Source organism: Mustela nivalis (assembly GCF_964662115.1).
Source record: "Mustela nivalis genome assembly, chromosome: 2".
NCBI lineage: Eukaryota > Metazoa > Chordata > Mammalia > Carnivora > Mustelidae > Mustela > Mustela nivalis.
This window is the reverse complement of record NC_139021.1, coordinates 35,163,072-35,181,893: the sequence shown is the minus strand read 5'-3', so window position 1 is coordinate 35,181,893 and position 18,822 is coordinate 35,163,072. Positions and strand designations below refer to the sequence as shown.

The 18,822-nt window shown below is 42.1% G+C and overlaps 1 protein-coding gene across 7 annotated transcripts in view; it reads right to left on the bottom strand.

The window, feature by feature from the left end:
• The window catches only part of LOC309860533 (uncharacterized protein), a gene marked incomplete at its 5' end in the record, with an annotated part of 143,575 nt that overhangs the window by 17,504 nt on the left and 107,249 nt on the right, over nucleotides 1-18,822 (bottom strand). For 2 of the 7 annotated variants that reach the window (XM_082722765.1, XM_082722768.1), the window contains 3 exons: nucleotides 5,810-6,395; nucleotides 11,908-11,990; nucleotides 15,556-15,614. In XM_082722765.1, the coding sequence (XP_082578891.1) occupies nucleotides 6,271-6,395; nucleotides 11,908-11,990; nucleotides 15,556-15,614 (267 nt within the window). In that variant the 3' untranslated portion in view covers nucleotides 5,810-6,270. Of the gene's footprint in view, nucleotides 1-5,809; nucleotides 6,396-11,907; nucleotides 11,991-14,378; nucleotides 14,879-15,555; nucleotides 15,615-18,822 lie in introns of those variants that run through there. The other 5 variants (XM_082722763.1, XM_082722764.1, XM_082722770.1 and 2 more) reach the window with 4 other exon arrangements.

The window sequence follows — 18,822 nt, the reverse complement described above, 5'->3', positions numbered from 1 at the left end:
GTTTGACTACCCTAACCAGCCAGTAACGAAGGGAGAGAGACTAAGCCATATGTGGTGAATAAGTGGTTCCAGAACACTTGCCTTCTATTTAGCTTTCTGTACAGCCTCGCGGGGTCAAAAGAGAAACAGGAACCTTTGTTTCTTCCATAAGAAATTTACACTGCAACCCACTAACAGTTACATTGTATTGTAGCCAACCATTAGCAAAGGCTTCCTCAATGAATTCATGAAGAAATCAATGAATGGGTGAGTGACCTTTTTATTTTTTAAACTCTCTAACGTAAAGTGTACACATATATGGGAAAATGCACACGTTTTAAGTATACAACACAAAATTCTCACAAAGTGAGCGTTCTTTAACGACCACCTACATCAAGAAATGAAACTATGGTGGGACCCCAAGCCCTCTTTATGCTTTCTCCCAGCTTCTGCCTATGCCCTCCTCTCCAAAAGTAAACCACTTTCCACATTGAACCATGGATTTGTTTTGCCTGGTTTTGGTCTTTATGTAAATGGATAACGCAGCGTGGTGCTCCGGCTTCTTTTGCTGAATGTCATGTTTGGAAGACAAGTCGATTGTGGCATATTAGTTGTGGTTTGTTCATTTTCATTGCTGTGTAGAATTTTATTGTATGATCACACCATCCTTACCACCACTAACTAGTCTAACCCTAATATGCCTGGTTTTAAACACTGCCTCTACCACGTGGTACCTGTGTGATTTGGTGTCAACTGAGAAATTTCTGGTGCCTCCATTTCTTCATCTGTAAAATGGGGATCATAGTAATTTTTTAATATAAAAAGGATCACAAGGATACTCACAGGCCTACACCTCACTTTTTAAACCAGAATTTTATTTGGGTTATTCTCACTATATTTACACAGATCTTGCTTGGATCTGTGTCATTTTTTAAAAATGACCACACAGCATCTCATCATATAAATGCGTCGTAATTTATGTAAGCAGTCTCCGGTCCAGAAACATCTTAGGTCACCAATTTTGCTATCGTCAACGATGCAAGAATTACTAAAAAATACTTTGCTGAAGTTTCACAAATATATTTTGGGTTAAGTTTCTTGGCAATAGTATTGCCAGATCAAAAGACACATGCATTTGAAATTTTGATCAATTTTTTTTGACAATCAGATTCTCATCAACCATGAACATGGCCAAATGTGTTGGTTTTTGCCAATGGGATGGGGATAGCATTTTCCTCTTATTGTTTGGTTTTACACTTAAAAAATTATATGAGCCAGTTGCATCTACCTTAATTATTACATCTTATTTTTAGTTTATGTTTATGTTTAGTTTATTTTTCTACCAGATTGTTGTGGATTTTATAAGAAAATTTTGAAACTCTTTGTAAATTAAAGAAGCTTATACATACAAGAAATAGAGGTATATAGTTTCCTCCCCACTTGTCATTTGTCATTTGATTATGTTTAATGTACATAGTTTGACTATTTTGTTGTATAATTTATCAATGCTTGCCCTCTGGCTCTTGGTCTTCTGTTTTGCTACACCACTCTGAGATCTTATATATATTTTACTTTTATATATTTTTTAAATGTTGAAATCTCTACTCTATTTGGGATTTATTTTGGTAAGTGAGTAAGGCAGGGATTGAGTTTTGTATTTTTTTCAAATAGTTTTCTCATAATTTATTGAATAATCTAACTTGTCCAACTGGTTTGGAATGCTGCTTCCATAAGATACTAAGTATACATATTTGATTTTCTTTGTGAATTCTCTTCCATTCCATTGAATTACTTGTCCATTTTCTCTCCAGAAAAAAAAAAGGGGGGGACTTAATTGACTCCTAGGCTTTAATATCTGCTGGGGCCACTAATTCTCTCCACCCTCCACTCCCAAGGCTTTGTTTGTAGTCATTCTTTTGAATTACAGTATCATTTTATAATACTCCTTCTCTTCCAAGACACTATTGTATTGAAATGACACCTTTTATGGACTAATTAAGAGAGGTTTAATTTTACATTATTGTTTTCTGTTCTAAGAATAAGAGAAATATCTTATTATAGCTCAGTTATTTAAAATTTTTCTGTGTACATGTTTTCCACATTTCTTCTAAAATTTATTTCTTAATGTTTTATCTTTCTTATTTGCCATGTTAAAACAAGATATTCTTTCTATTATATTTCCCAGCTGGTTATTGTTTATTTATATTCAAACTATTAATTTGTATACTTTAATAAAATCACTACTTTTTGATACTCTCTTTAGTTCCCAAATTTTGGAATGAGCATCTTGACCTTTCTAAAAATATAACCCTAAATTGTGGTCGCTTTACTTTCCATTATTTCTTTGTCTTGTTTCTTTTTCTAACTACATTGGAGTATGCTTCTAGAACTCTATTAAGCAACAGTGTTGCCATTTTGTTCCTGATTTTCATATGGTGCTTCCCTTTGGTCTGTGGAAAGACCTGTGGTTGAGTCAAGATCAGACCCTCTTCTTTATTCTAGGCTGCACCAAGAAACTAAATTGTTTAAGGAATTCTCCATGAAACCAGTCACCTCCCAGGAACAAGGCGCTGGAGCTTGAGGTCACAGCCTGTACTCGGTAGTAAAGTATTTGTTGTCTTACTTCATTTACCGAGTGTGTCTCTGCCAGTCTCTGTACAGGTAGATATGAGGAAAGGGTAGTGCCTGAGACCACATTTCATCTTCCCGGTCTCCTCGCCAAGCAGTTTCGCACCCTGTTATGTCATTTCCAATAATACATTTTTCACTTATTAACTATAGCCCACTTACCATTTGACATTTGTACCTTATGTGTGTTTATTCAAATAGTCTGTTTTTCCAAACTTATTTTATGTTTTAAAATTTCTGGAACCAAGTTACATTTCCCCATATACACCCAGTCTGCAGTATGAAGTCCGTCATGTAGTAGACGCCAGATAACTAATTAACAGAAGTGAATTATGTGAGGGCACTTTGAAATTAGGAAAGTACACTTTATGTAAAAACATAAAGATCTTGGGGCGCCTCGGTGGCTCAGTCTTGAAGCATCTGCCTTCGGTTCAGGTCATGATCCCAGAGTCCTGCGACCGAGCCCCGTGTCGGGTTCCCTGCTTCTCCCTCTCCCACTCCCACTTTGCTATGTTTTCACTCTCTTGCTGTGTGTGTGTGTGTGTGTCTCTCTCTAATAAATAAATAAGTGAACAAAAACAAACACAAAACATGAAGATCTTAATAACCATGAGAATGGTTCCTTTAGTCACCTCTCAATGGCTAATCAGTGATCAAATGAGATCAAAGGGAAGGAGAATATTTTGGATATGTGTAACCTCGTGAAGGCTGATTTTCCACTCCACCTACTGTGTTGTAATGAAGGGATGATTTTTGTTTGTTTTCTTGACTAAACCATGAACTTCTTGAGGACAGGACTCAGTCTTATTCATCCTTGAATTCCTGGTACCCACCCCAGGTCTTAGCATAGAGTAAGTACTCAATATTTATGGAGCCGAATAGAACAGCAAAAGGTCTTATTCTGATATGGGGCCAGTGTGCGTTTGGACTGAGGGTCACATGAGACATGGCTCTATTTTGCAATGGCCACAGTAGACCAACTACCAAGAAGAGGACCCATCTCTGGAGACCCATCCGTGCCCAGGAGCTCCCCACCTTCTGTTTTTGAGGATTTATCTAGCAATTAACCACACGGGCTTGGGGCTGTTTCTTCTGCTGGTTAATGCTATTAAATTATTTTACAATTTGGTGGTTTTTTCCCACATATATTTAGGTCATTTCCTAATCAGATAGCATGCAACTCGGGGAATGGTGTATTCGTATATCTGTTCAAGATTCCTGCACTCCTTGTGTAAAATACGGTCGCTGGCCCTGACCCAAGCTCATCACAAAGTCTTTTTTTTCCCCCTCTTCTATTTCTGGACTGATCTCTTGACTTCCTCAGCTAGATTCTTTTTATATTTTAAAATCCCAAATCTTTTTTTGCTACCCTTTGGATTCCTGGATCACTCTGTGAGAACAATCATCACTATTTATGGAGGGCTTACCATATGCCAAGTATTGTGCGGGGCACTTGACATAGAGAAGGTATCACGACACAGCTTTGCAGATGAGGATATACTTGGAAGTAGCCTTTCTCTCTGCTCGAGTAGCGCAAGACAGTCTGGCTGCCTGTATTTCAGGATGAACGCAGGATCCCCACAGGGAGCACCGAGGAAGGGTTGCACTTCTCGAGGTGAAGAGTCATGTGACAATTTTAAATGACTGTTTAATTGCTTGGGTGACTTAAAAGCACCTTGAAAACTGGATGTCATAAGTGCCAAAGCATGCAGTTTTCCAAGGTGCGAACTGGGGTTTGGCAGTATGGAAAGGACATTTGCTTGCTATTGCTCTTTGTGAAGACTTTATTGAAAAAGCATATTCTTTGTGAAGCCTCATGATAAAAGCATATTTCAAGGACCTTGGAGAGGTCTTAGGAGAGCAACCCAAAGTGACTCTATAGACACCCCTGGAGGCTTACTGGGAAAGGCCTGCCAGGGGCTTGCATCAATCTGGATGGGAACAGTGGGTGCAGAACTTTTTGATTCATGTCTCTTACCAGTGATACTGAAATAAACATTTGTGCCCATGCCTTAGTATTTGTACATTGTTTTAAAACTATACACATATAAAACTATACCATCATATTATATAAAATACACAGAAAAAAGGGTATTTTTAAAGAATGAGAGAAAAGGAAAAAAATAATACCTTAATAATCACCGAAATTATCTGTACAATACCAAACTACTGAAAACTATATTACTAAAAGTCCATTCTTAGTAGTATGTTCTTAATATTACTGTTTTAAAGCCTTATTTCAACAGGCCTAAAGTCAGCTGATTTTAATAGTAGGTTTTAGTGGATGTCCTGGTTTTAAAATGGTACCTCATAAAGATATACAAGGCCAAGTGCAAGAATACATTGTTGGCCACATTTACTGAATCATAATATTTGTTTTTCAATATGTTTACATTATCTACTTTGTAGAAAAGAAAACAAAAGCGCAAGGAAGTCCAGAACTTGCCAAAGACCCCCGCTAGGGCCAGAGTATGTCTCCTGACCCTCAGGACAACACTCCTTCTATATTCCAAGGAGAAATATTTTCCACCCAAAGACATCTTTGCTTTACAAATACTCTCCTGCCGTTTCACCTGTATATGTTTGGGGTCGTGTCCCTCCAAGTAATTGCAGGATTTTTTTTTTTAATTTTTTTTAAGACTTTATTTATTAATTTGTGTGACAGAGAGATCACAAGTAAGCAGAGAGGCAGGCAGAGAGAGAGGAAGGGAAGCAGGCTCCCTGCTGAGCAGAAAGCCCGATGTGGGGCTCGATCCCAGGACTCTGGGATCATGACCTGAGCTGAAGGCAGAGGCTTTAACCCACTGAGCCACCCAGGTGCCCCAGGATTTTGTTTTTTATTGCAAGTTGAGAACTATGTCTCTCTTTTATTGTATTCCCCTGGTGTTCAGTGGACAGTGGGAAGAAGGATGCAGAGAGCTAAAGGAATCTGCTTTCACTGCTCCAAATGGAGTAGCTCCATTCACTGGGGATTACCAGGATATGAATGTTCCCCTCCCAGAAAAAAGGGTTTGTTCTTTGTACCCCAGATGCATTTTTTTTTTTTGTCTTGGCACCCTGGACCCAGACATAATTATCAGGAATTAAGCCAACTTTACTTACCTGTTCAATCATAAATGTTGAGGCAGTTTTTTTCCTTGTTTGCCATGGGTTACTCAATTGCACATCAATTTATTAAGCACTACAAGGATAAAAGTTCAAGTGGCAGATTTGAAAGAATTATTTATTCAAGAAAAATCTCAGCAAAGGGGTTAATGAGGGCCTAGCCTGCTCCTGAGGGAAACCTGTAAAATGGTCCCCCAAGAACACATGACATCACGCCTAGTTATTTCCCAGTGGGTTCTTGAGAGTAAGAGTCAGGTGAGACCAAGATGTTTCTGAATACAGAAAAGAATGTGGGGTTAAGTTCTGGGGTCTTGCATGGTTCCAATGCCATTTCAGCTGAACTGGAGACCTATGTGTTTGCCTAACGCTCATTTTAGCTTCTAGTAAATTCATATTTCTCTCCTCACCTCTTTTGGGGAAATTGGTCTTCCCCCCTACTTCAATTGTGCAGTTCTGTCCATGGCTCCCAGTCATAATGTGCCACTCAACTCACATTAGGACTAGGGACGGGACCCAAGCTACACTAAGGAGACACCTTCACTACGCCAAAGAGACTTTTTAGGATTGAACGTCTTTGGTGGTGATGATGGGAGGGGCTCTGCTACCTCCGTTGACAAGTTGGGAAGATATGAGAGAGTGCATACAGCAGCCCTGGTTCTTCTGTGTGGAAGGAGTCCATCTGCCTTTAGAGGAAGAAGAGACGAGCTTTTAAGTACACAGAAGCGAAAATGAGAGTGGAAAGACAGTCTTCTTGGGGCGCCTGGGTGGCTCAGTGGGTTAAAGTCATGATCCCAGGGTCCTGGGATCAAGCCCCGCATCGGGCTCTCTGCTCGGCAGGGAGCCTGCTTCCTCCTTCTCTCTCTCTGCCTGCCTCTCAGCCTACTTGTGGTCTCTGCCTGTCAAATAAATAAATAAAATCTTTAAAAAAAAAAAGAAAGAAAGAAAGAAAGACAGTCTTCTTTAGCTATTGCTTTCCTCGTTACGTAAACTCTAAATTACCTCTTTTGCTTAAACGCACTTAAGTTGAGTTTCTGTCACTTACAATGAAAATGGCCCTGACTGGGACATATCTCCCTTAATGGCTGCCTGGTCCTGTTCCCAGTATTCAGGAGACAAAGAGGAATATGATTCTGTATCTGTTTTCAAGGAGCTCAGATCTATCAGGAGAGGAAGTTACCTCAATGAACAACCACCGAGTAATGTGATGGCCGCCATAACAGAAGGAGTGAACCCAGCCAGAGGGTTAGGGGAAAGAATTCAGGAAACACTAAAACTAAAGATGGAAGTTTAAACCAGGTCCTTCAAGTCTTTGGAGTCAAGGCAGATAAAGACCCAGTAGGATGGACATTTGTCTCCAGTCCCTTTCCCTTACTAACTGGGCCATTTGTTCATCTTCTCAGTGCCTCAGTTCCTCCTGTAAAATGGAGACAGACATCATATCTATCTCAGGGGTTTGGGCAAATATTAAATGCTATAATGCTTATAAAATGCCTGGCACAGTAAAAGTTTGGTAAATGTCACCTATTACCACTCTCCTCCTCCCAAGGGCAAAGTCCACACCCATATATTTTTACGGCTGTACCTTCTAAATGGAGCCAATCAAGACAACACAGCTAGGGGAGAACACATCGTATCCTCTCCCTGAGAGACACACTACTTCATGAAGAGGGATATTTACATCACCTCTCGAGTGCACTTGGTCACGGCCTATGTATATGGTGTCTCAATCTTTGGAGAGAAGAACCTCAGAAGAAAGGAAAGACCTGCTTGGACCTTAATGAGCTCAAGGTAACATCTTACAAAATCCAAAGGGGAGACAGAAAGCCCATTAATTCAGAACCTCTTACATAGGGTTTCAATAATCTCTGGCGTATTAGTCTTTACAAAATCCATGGTACTGGCTTGGACTGTTCACCTTTGCAAATTAATAAACAAGGAATTGAAAAGCACAGAGAGGTGTGCAGTTCCAAATCGGATTGTGTTAATGGCCATTCTCCAAATTCTAAAAAAACCTCAAGGAATCTGGTTTTGATTTTGTTTAGTGGATCCTCCTGGGACCTGGAGCACAAGATTCTAACGAGCCTTAATGACTGGTTGATTCACTTTTGTTTATTACAAAAACGCGGTTAGCCTTGTGTGGCAAACTGCTTTATTTCGGAGCATCGAACCAGAAGTCTGGCTCTGACAGTATAATGGATTGAGCTAATATGCATGCATGTCCCACCTCCTGCAAACACATAGAAATGCTGGATAAAATAAAACCACCCGCTTCTCTAATTTAAATACACAGCTGAATGAATAGAGCCGGCCTACTTGGTTTAATGCTCTGCTGTGGTGTCTTGGAACTCTCGATGCCGTGATCTCTGAATGTGTGTTTTATAAGTGAAGTCCGATGGGATCATGGGGTGTGCACATGGGCAGAGGAGAAATATGGAAGAAAGAAAAAGCTTTATATTTTTGTATATTTAATACACTTTATTCCTGCTTCCTTTTTTTTTTTTTTAAGATTTTATTTATTTATTTGACAAAGAGTGAGAGAGCACAAACAGGGGGAGCAGCAGAGGGAGAGGGAGAAGCAGACTCCCCACTGAGCAGGGAGCCAGACATGGGGCTGGATCCCAGAACCCTGGGATCACAACCAGAGTCGAAGGCAGACACTTAACTGACTGAGCCACCCAGGTGCCTCAGTTCCTACTTCTTTTTTTTTTCTTTTTAAGATTTTATTTATTTATTTGACAGAGATCACAAGTAGGCAGAGAGGCAGGCAGAGAGAGAGGAGGAAGCAGGCTCCCCACTGAGCAGAGAGCCCAATGCGGGACTCGATCCCAAGACCCTGAGATCATGACCTGAGCCGAAGGCAGTGGCCTACCCCACTGAGCCACCCAGGCGCCCTCAGTTCCTACTTCTTAAGTAAGAGGCTGTTCAGTTTCATTTTGCACTGGGTCCCGTGATCATGTAAGCAGTCCTGGGTTAGTTGCTGTGTATTAACTTAGATAGTAAGTATATAGGTGTTTGCTTTGTTGTTATACTTAAGCAGTTCATATTTGCTTTATAGTCACCTGTATATGTGATATTTTTTACAAGAAAAAAAAGAAGAGAAGGGGGGGAAGAAAGGTAAATGTGCTTCCAAATCCTGAGACTCTCTTTTCTGTAACTCCAATGAGGCTGGTCTTTTCTTTGTTTCTATGTTTCTTTGAGGGAGAGAGCAAGCGCATGATTGCAGTGAGAGTGGAAGGGCAGGGAGAGAGGTAGAGAGAGAGAGAATCTTAAGCAAGCTCCAGGCCCACAGAGCCTGATACGGGGCTCAGTTTCATGACCCTGAGATCATGACCCCAACCAAAAATGATTGAGCCATCCAGGAGCCCCAAGTGAGGCTGGTCTTTCTTATGGAAAATGGATTTTATTTTTGGAAGCAGCCAAAAGTAATCTGGTGATGAGCCTGTTTGATGACTGCTAGACAATACCACCTTGATTCACATGTGAAATCATTCCTATGACTGATTTTGTCATGGGGTTCACAAGCTAGTTCTAAAGAAACTCTAAAAAAACTGTTTAAACATACTTCTTAATACGTAAACGTCACTGGATTGTTTAGGGCTTCCAAGTTGAATCTTCTGATTGGAGCAACAATCAAGAGCGTTTAGAAATTAAGCAAACTAGTTTAAAGTAATTTTCCCACCCAGTCCTTGACTTCTGTTAAAGCACAACAAGGATATATTTCACAATTTGATCTCTTTGAAAACATTTAGAGGAAATTCGCCAGGCAAGGCAACATAAAGGCATCTCTTGCTGGTGAAAATCCGGTCTATTTATCATCTGACTAAAATTATGTGGGAAAAATGAACGCGTGATGTCTAAGGTGTACTAAATCTCGATCACACTCTACTTGTAGATTTAAGATAAAGTTCAAAGATAAAGTTCTTCATTTCTAGCTAATCAGCACCTCTCCCCTGCTTTGTTTGGCATTTGGTAGAGCTCTAAACATTTTTGTTTTCTTTTCTGGGACAATTTAATTTTTCTTGCCTATTAATTTAGGTCAAAATGGACAAGCAAGGTGCTATGGCATCTGAATTCGAATGTGACTTCCACCACATTTAACTTGCAAACCCTGATCTGGGTAATGACTTCCAGCAGGGGCAACACAGTGGACGTAATTACGCACTAACGGCGTGTGTGGGCTGCATTTTCCATGATGCTGGTGGCTTTCTTTCTCTGGAGAAGGAGTAGGACAGAAGAGTCAATAAGGTTGTTAAATAAGCTCCCCACCACCACCACCACCACCACCACCACCACAAGAGCTGTCATTTGTCTGAAGGAATTTCCTGCTTAGCCTGGCCTCTCCCATCCCCCCCCCCCCATGTCCCTGCTCACCAGGAAAGGAAGGTGTGAAATTTTGGCACACCTTCAGGGAGCAGGTCCCCAGGGCTCAAAGCTGAGGTGAGCTAGAGCCAGCTCATGCCAGCTTGTTAGAACTGTTGATAACCTGTTCTTCCTAGTTCAGTGTTGAGCGACTGCACTGTTGGAAAGCTTGTAATCAGCCCTGGTAGGTTTATTAGCAAATACAAAGCTTTTCTGTGTGGAGAGCTTGTTGTGAAAATGTTCACCAGCAGCACACCAGTAGCTGACATCCTGAGAGCTGAGACCAGGGCCGCTCAGGAGCGGAGGGGTGACGGGCCTTCAGTCATGAGTTAGTTGGTCACCCTGCAGGCCAAAACCCAACACAAGGACCCATCTGGCAGGACGGTTCAGAAGAGCACAGACCCGCAGCTTGGCTGATCTTATGAGGCTCAGGGTGGCAGGGTGAACGAGGTGGGTTAAAATAACCCTTCGTTTTCCAGCCAGCCATTTGGGAGAAGGATTGTTCTAGATGCAGGTCTGGCCTCTTTTGAGAACCAAAAAGATGTCGGCAGGTTTCCCAGAGTAGAAATAATGATGCCCCCACACCACCGCACCACCGCACTCCCCGCTTTTTTAAATGAAAACCGTGTGATCCCTGACGTTTGACATTAATGACTAGTTTTGAATGGAAAAAATTGGAAATTAGAGAACTCAATTTTACTTGAAGAAGAAAACCTGAATCAGAAGTGATCTAGGAAAAAAAGGTTTGCCTGGCATTTTTGATGCCCCCACACCACCGCACCACCGCACTCCCCGCTTTTTTAAATGAAAACCGTGTGATCCCTGACGTTTGACATTAATGACTAGTTTTGAATGGAAAAAATTGGAAATTAGAGAACTCAATTTTACTTGAAGAAGAAAACCTGAATCAGAAGTGATCTAGGAAAAAAAGGTTTGCCTGGCATTTTTGTTTTATGTCCTTATCATGTTGTAAAGGTGTGTCCTTAATTTTCCACTGGACTTTGCGTGTGTTTATATATCCTAGCAGAATGTACAAATGGAAACCATCACGAATGATAAAGTGCTGTCACCTGTGGTGACTTTGTGTGGAAGGAATATCTGGTTTGGAGGTAAATGTTGAAAAATCCAGGGCCGGGTGTATATTGGATGGTCTGTCCGATATACACTCGTTCTAACCCACTGATCTGAAATCTTCGTGCCCTGCTTCCATTCTAGCTGACCACGTCTGAACCAAACAGAGAGGATGATGGATTGAATCCACTTAACAAAACGACATAGACAAAGTAATACCCACGAGTGTATTTTTGTCTCTGCGAAAATGAAATAATTTCTTTTTCTTATTTCAAGACTAGTATCCAGGTTCCAGACGCATTAAACTGTCATTTTTTAAAATCCCAAACTGACATTTCTGGTCACATCAATTTTATTCACGTTGAAAATTGTGAATACTAAAAAAATAAAAAGTTACTTAAAGTTTCCCACTTCAGAAATGTCTGGAGATTCTTTTTTATTTCTGTGTGAATATGTATGAAGAAGAGTCTGGGCTAACAGCTGTAGGAAATGTGAGAAATAGGTAGCATTTAATTAAATGTGTTCTGGTTATTTGGGGAAAACATTCCAGGTTTATTCAACATTTAGGCAACTGCCATCTTTGTGGACTATGGTTAATTTTGCTCTCTGGAGAAGAAAGCTCCTAATCCCAGAACTTATTAAATGCTAAATACCTTGTTGAGGAAAGCTGGAGTCTAAAAATGTCAACTCTAAATGTCTCATGGTAATGTTAATTTGCTCTTCTCCTAAGGCATTTTGATGTTAGTAAAAATATTGTTAACAGACCAGGAAAAGGCAGCTCCGTCTGAATCATGTTGAGTAAGTTCATCTTAATTAGCCTAGAAGATTCCTCCACTTCCTGGCTGGACCTAGAAAAGACCATCATGGAGTTGTAGAACAAGAAATAGAAATGGGTAGATGTTATGGTTGGGAAGCATCAAAGGAAGGGAAATGTCCTCCGAAAGGCTCGGAGTTCAAAAGGGCCATGGCCAATTACACACGGTTTTATCATGAAGCAAGTTCATGGTAATTGAATTTTATGCCAGCCCCATCCACTAGGAAGGAGGTAGCCTTGGGACTCTGGTGGTGTAAACCAGATGGTGAGTTAGTACGAATAGAAGCTTTTCGATAATAAGATTATTGTTTGCAAAACTAAGAAGCCGTGGTGTCAGGACACAGAAGCAGGGGTTTTTTAGCCTCGGGACTGTTGACATTTGGGTGGAATGATTCTCTGATGCGGGGGGAGCTCTCCTGTGCCTGTTGGGATGTCAAGCCACATCTCCAGCCTCTCCTCACAGGAAGCGCCAGCAACACTACAACCCCCAGTTGGAATCTCTAAAACTTTGTCCAGACATTGACGAAAGTCTCTTTGCGGGCAAAATCCTCTCCAGTTGAGAACCACTCTATGGATGGGATGAGCATTTTGATGGAAGAGAGGAAGAAGAAATTTTGCAACCTAGGGAGAGTTAGAGGAGACAGGCCCGGAGAAGGTTGGGTAGAGGGGTGTTGATACCCTTTTACTTCTCACGATCCACTCGTGTCTCAGCCCCGGAAAACCATCCTCCATGTTCTGAGAGACAGGGGTGTCCTGGGAAAGCACAGGGCTCTAAAGATGAGAACCGTCTGTAGGAAATAGTGCCTTGCGCCTGCATGGAAGCTCTGCGTCCTCCAGAACCCGACTGCTCTCCTCTCCTTCACTGTGAGATGTTGGGAAGTTAGGGCTTATTGTGGGAGCTGTCTCGCTCCCCCCTCCGCTTTGGAAATATTTCCAGGTTTTCATGGTGACAAAGCTACCTCTTGTAAATGTCATAAATACGGGTGTTCATTGACACAGCATCGTCTCATTTATCACCTGTGAGACCATAACACATGTTCTCAAAGTTTCTTTTTTTCTTTTTTAAGATTTTATTTATTTATTTGACAGACAGAGATCACAAGGAGGCAGAGAGGCAGGCAGAGAGAGAGGAGGAAGCAGGCTCCCTGCCGAGCAGAGAGACCGATGCGGGGTTCGATTCCTGGACCCCGGATCATGACCCGAGGCAAAGGCAGAGGCTTTAACCCACTGAGCCACCCAGGTGCCCCTTCTCAAAGTTTCTTAATTCTAATCTGCCCGATTCTAAAGGACTCTCTGTCGCTAAAGTCTACCCCCTCCCTCAGGTCCTTTTCCCACCTTGGAGCAAGAAACTTAAAAGCTATTTTCCAAGACTGTAACCGACAGTGTTTTATGCTTGTTTTCTTCCATGTCGTTCTCTTCACCTGAGGGTCAGTCGGCTTTACTCAGGTGATGGGACCCAACGCCCCTCTCTGCAAGGAATAAGCAGCCAACACTTTGTCCCACAGTTCGGGGAGCCAGCATGCCCAGGGACACAGGCACTAACGCCCGTCCCTGGTCCCTGAGACGTCTCTGTCCCCTGCTCTACCCTGTCAGCTTCTGACCCTAATGGGGCCCCCATGTTGCCGGGAAGGGCGCTGAGTCAGCAACGCCCTGGCTGAGGAGACGGGCTCAGATTTAATAGAGGCTGTGTGCAGGCCTTCGGGGCTCCTCGGCCCACAAGCTTTAACCACTGTACAAACTGATTTAGAGCACTAAAACCCGACTGTTTGTTTAGTGCCTTTATTGACTCAACTCCCGCCTCTAAGGCAGGTGGCCTCAGCCAGCCACTCAGTCATTGTTCTGATCCGTTCTCCTCAGTGACACGGTGGCCTCCCTGTTGAGAGTTCTTTTCTTTATTTCATTTTCTGGTCCTTAAAAAGTTGGGCAGTCAGCTCACACTTACAGGTATAGTGTTTCATTTTTTTTAAAGAGGCATCATTCACTCTCACATGAATTTGCAGCTGTAGAATTGGGGTTGTTGCAAAATAGGGACTTTTCTATTTTCCTCTTGGAAAGTGAAGGGGCAATGGCCCTTCCTCCTCCCCACTGAGAGAAGTGTTACCCTTGTTCTGATATATTAACTCTTTCTGACCCTCACTTGTCAATGGCTTCCAAAATGCCCTAACATAAGGTTAAGATGGGCCAAAAAGCTTCTGCAAACTTCCCATAGAGCCTGGCTCCACTGGAAGAGTTCGCGACTTGGCCCAAGGTGGCCGCTTGGAAGAAAGAAACAGGAATGTTTTTCTGCTTGTCTGTTGGAACAATAATATCACTTATTATTTCTTAATAATAAATAATAAATTCAGTTAATTAACATAAAATGTATTATTTGTTTCAAGGAGTACAGATCTGTGATTCATCAGTCTTCTAGAATACCCAGGGCTCATTACAATATGTAACCTCTGCAATGTCCATTCAATATCATGTATTAAGCATGTATTTTGTGCAAAGTGCTATATGCCTAATTTTGTTGTTGTTTTTAGGTGCTTTGGCTCCTATGCTCCTCCCCATAAACTCTGTGCTGGGTATTACTGCTCTCTTTAACCAGATGGCGAAGCTGAGGACAGAATGGTGAAGTCACTTGTCCACAGTCACTCAGGGTCCAGAGGCTTAGCGAGAATTTGATCCCAGACCCGTCGGACTCCAAAGCCTCTGCTACTCCCTCGTTAGCCCCTGACTCCTCATCTAGGAGGAAAGGCAAACCCACAGGACCCCCGGTGGCAGGCAGTGTGCACATGGAGCCATCCTGGGGGTGAGGCCAGCCATGGCCCCAGTGGGTCTGCCGTGGTCTGGGCGGTCAGAGTCCACTTGGCAGTGTCCCCCAGTGGCTGATGTCCTTTCTTTTCTGTGGCCAGGGTTGTCCTTGGACAACTTCCAGAGAAACTGGAAGAAACATATGTACTCACACATTCACACACACAACATGTACACACACAAGGGCACATGCACACGTATACATTCAGACACACAACACGCACACTTGCACATTCACACACATTTGCATGAATGCACACACATATGCATAGGTAGATGCACGCCCCCCCACCACATGCACAAATTCATCTAGATACATTTCCACACACATCCACCCTCAATTCACTTGCACACTCATTCGCACTTCCACCTGCACACAGTCACACGCACACATATCACACACACACTCACAAACACACTCATGCAGTCAAACCCCTCCACTTAAGTAGTCACACCTGCCCACCCACAGACACCCACTCACATGCACAGTATTTGCACACACATTCACACACACAGGTACATACATGCTCACACACCCACTCACGTGTGTATACCTCTTACTTCCAGCATGGAAGCTTGGTACAGGCTGTGGTACAAGACAGGACGCCAACACCCAGTATAATAAACTGGAAGAGGGCGGTGCGCTGTGGGATTTTGTGACTCCAAAGCCACTTGACATCATCAGAGAGCTTATAGCAAGGCCACTGGCTTGGTTCTAAGGAAATGTGGTCTCTATCCTTCCGTTAATTACCTCCCGTTTTCATGGTTAGGTTTTTGGCACCAGGCCCTTTGCTCAGAGTACGTACCTGCGAGTGCAGCTGCCGTAGGTGAGTAGCTTCCCTTCTCTTGGCCTCCATTTCGTCATCTGTAGAATGGGGATAATAATGATGCCAACTTTAAGAGCTAAGAGCACTAAACAGACTAATGCATGTGAAATTCAAGGGCCAGGGAAAAACACATATAGTTCAATAACAGGGGGCTATGAGTGGCCTGGGGTTTGGGTATCAAAGGCAGATGTCAGTTGAGATTTTGATATGGAAGCGAGGTCCAAGGAGAGATGTGCCAAGTTGTAAAGGCTTTCTGCCCTCTTGGCTGTAATCTAGACACACTAACATTTGAGAAAGCTTCAGGGCAGGGGAGAGCTATCTTTTCTGCTTCTCATTCTGAGTCTCCTTGAGTCCCTTAGACTAGTGAGTGATGACTCAGCCACGTGGGTCAGAAGGGCAGCATCTCAGAGTACTCAAAAGGCCAGCTTTGCCCCTTATTGTCCACCCCCGCCCCCCAGTTAAACTAATCCTTATCTTGTGAAAATTTTGTTAAACCCTTGGAGAAGGAGCCATGCAACAAAGAGGAATTTTACTTCTGTGCTCAGCTCACTTGCATGCCGCTAGAGTTTAAGAATTAGCACATTTCATCAGCAATTCCAAGACATCTCTTCCTGAAAGGTACAGAATAAAGCAGAATTATATTCATTAAGAGTAGTTAAACCAATGATGCACCGTTCTGTCCTATTTCTTTTCTTTGGTCAGATTCAGGATCACTTTTCAGAACTTCCAAGTCTTCGTTATCCCAGTCATCTTGCTCTCCCCAGGGTCTGTTTGTTCATCTCTGAAGGGCCCTCCCCCTTCGTGCACGCCCCCCTCCCCCACTGTCCGCCCTACCTGCCCACAGTTTACAGCTTTAGCAACAGCTCTGGATCATACCTTCTCTTTCCTTCTTTGCCCTGTGACGGTGCGCATCCCGGTTCTGACTCCCCTTCAGATTGTCCCCACAGAGACCTGGGGGCCGTGCCTCTCCTTCCATCCTACCCTCCGCTGGAGGAGGCCAATGCTTCAGCCGAAAGGCATGATTTGCCTTAGAATTCCAACTATTTTGTTATCAGAGCACTCATCTCATCAAAGGAACGACCAGAAAAAGGCTATTTTGCAGTGTCCGAAAGCGCAAGTTCCTCTCTCCTTTGCCACAGAGATAAATGGAGATTTCCCAAGCAGTTTTCCTTTGTAATTTGTTTTTTAAGCTCGCACCCATGTTTACCAAATAATTTCTATCTATGCCTGAAGACTAATTGGAATGAGAGTCATTTAATGATAATAATAATTACTTGGGGAGGTGACATGAGGTGATTTTTATTGAATATATTGATTCCTGCTTTGTACTGTTTCATACCAATTGACTTAAAATGGAGTCAAATCTTAAAAACATATACACAGCAATACAGCACAAATTTTTTCAAATTCTTTAAAATGCACCATTTTTCCCCTGCAGCAGTTTTTTTTTCCTTTTTTTCTTTCTTTCTTTCTTTTTTTTAAAATTTACTTGACAGAGAGAGCGAGAGATCACAAGGCAGAGAGGTGGGGCAGGGTGGGGGGTGCAGAGGCTTCCCGCTGAGCAGAAAGCCTGATGCAGGGCTCGATCCCAGGACCCTGAGATCATGACCTGAGCGGAAGGCAGAGGCTTAACCCCCTCAGCCACCCAGACACCCCTTAAAAATAAAGATCTTAACAACAACAAAAAAAGATACACTTTAGGGACATATCTTTTTTCAGGTATTGTTTTGTCAGATTTCCCTAAAGACAACCAACATGGCCAGTTGGGAAGAGTGATAGGGGGTTATAGTGTGCGGGTTCTTCCTGGCATCTTTAAAAAGAAAGGGGGTCCTTCTGTAAATGAACAGGAGTTTTCCCTTGGTGAGTACCATTAACTCCACTTTGGAAATACATTCTTGGGGTAAATGCTATCTTTCAATCGAAGTCTAGCTTCTTTCATTCAAACTTATGTGTACATAATTCATCTAACTTTGTATATGATTGCAGGTAATTCATTTTCTCTGTTGTGTGAACATATTACGATTCATTTATCTGTTCTACCATATGTGGTCATTTGGGTAGGTCACAGTTTCGAGCTATTATGACCTATGAGACTATAAATATTCTAGTACTATATAAAATAGAAAAATATTGCAGCTTTTGGTAAACATGTTTATATTTCTCTTGAGTATGTGTGTAAGAGTGACATAGAACATGAAAATGTTCAGCTCCACTAAACACTACTGAACAGTTTTTCAAAGTGGTTGTACCAATTTATATTTCTCCCCGACGAGTATGAGAATTTCAACAGACTGTCTTTTCCCCAAGATTTGTGATGGATGGTAACCCTGGGGAGAAACGCTTGCTTGAACCAGCAAATGGTAATGCATATGAGCCCTTCCAGGAAGTCACACACCACTCATTCTCACATTAATTGTCAGATTCAAACATCCCTCTGAGAGAAGGAGGTATGTCGTATATCCTTCCTCTTGAAACTGGACAAAATTATATGAAAGCAACTGAAATGCTTTTTCTAAAAGCCTTATTAAGCTCCATATCTCCCACTCTACCCCAAAGCTTTGATTTTAGGTCCAAATGCTTGTCTGTTAATTTCTTACAGGAATGTCCTGCTCATGCTAACATTTCTACCATAATGTTACTAGTTGCAAATAACAAAGTCTAATGCCATGACCCCTCAGTATTTTCCACACAATCAACCAGTAAAAAGGGGCATATTCATAAACCCCAGGTTCTGACCTTGAAAGTTTTCAGACAGTTTTAAATGGAAAAAGAAGCCTATCAAGGTTTCCTTGTCTGGCAGCTCATCAGACTCACCTGGGGAAGTTTCAAAATACAGAGTGCCCGTCCCCACTCTATAATAATTGAATGGTATCCTTTAGGAGTGGGACATGGGGATCTGCATTTTATAAAATTTTCAAGTGATTCTGATTTGACTAGAGACTACTAGTCAAACTTTGGAATCATTTTGTCTCCAGATAGTTTAAAAAAAAGAGAGAAAGAGAGAGAGTCATCCAATACAAATACAATAGCAAAATCCCAAAACTAGGAAGGAAAAAATGAATGGAAGTTCAGACCTTTTCCCCTTCTTCAAAATATTCAGTTGAGGGGGACACCTAACTGGCTCAGCCGGAGGAACATGGGACTCTTGATCTCAGGATTGCGAGTTCAAGTCCACATTGGGTATAACGATTACTAAATAAATAAATAAATAAATAAACTTAAAAAAAAAGAGAGAGAGAAGCGGAT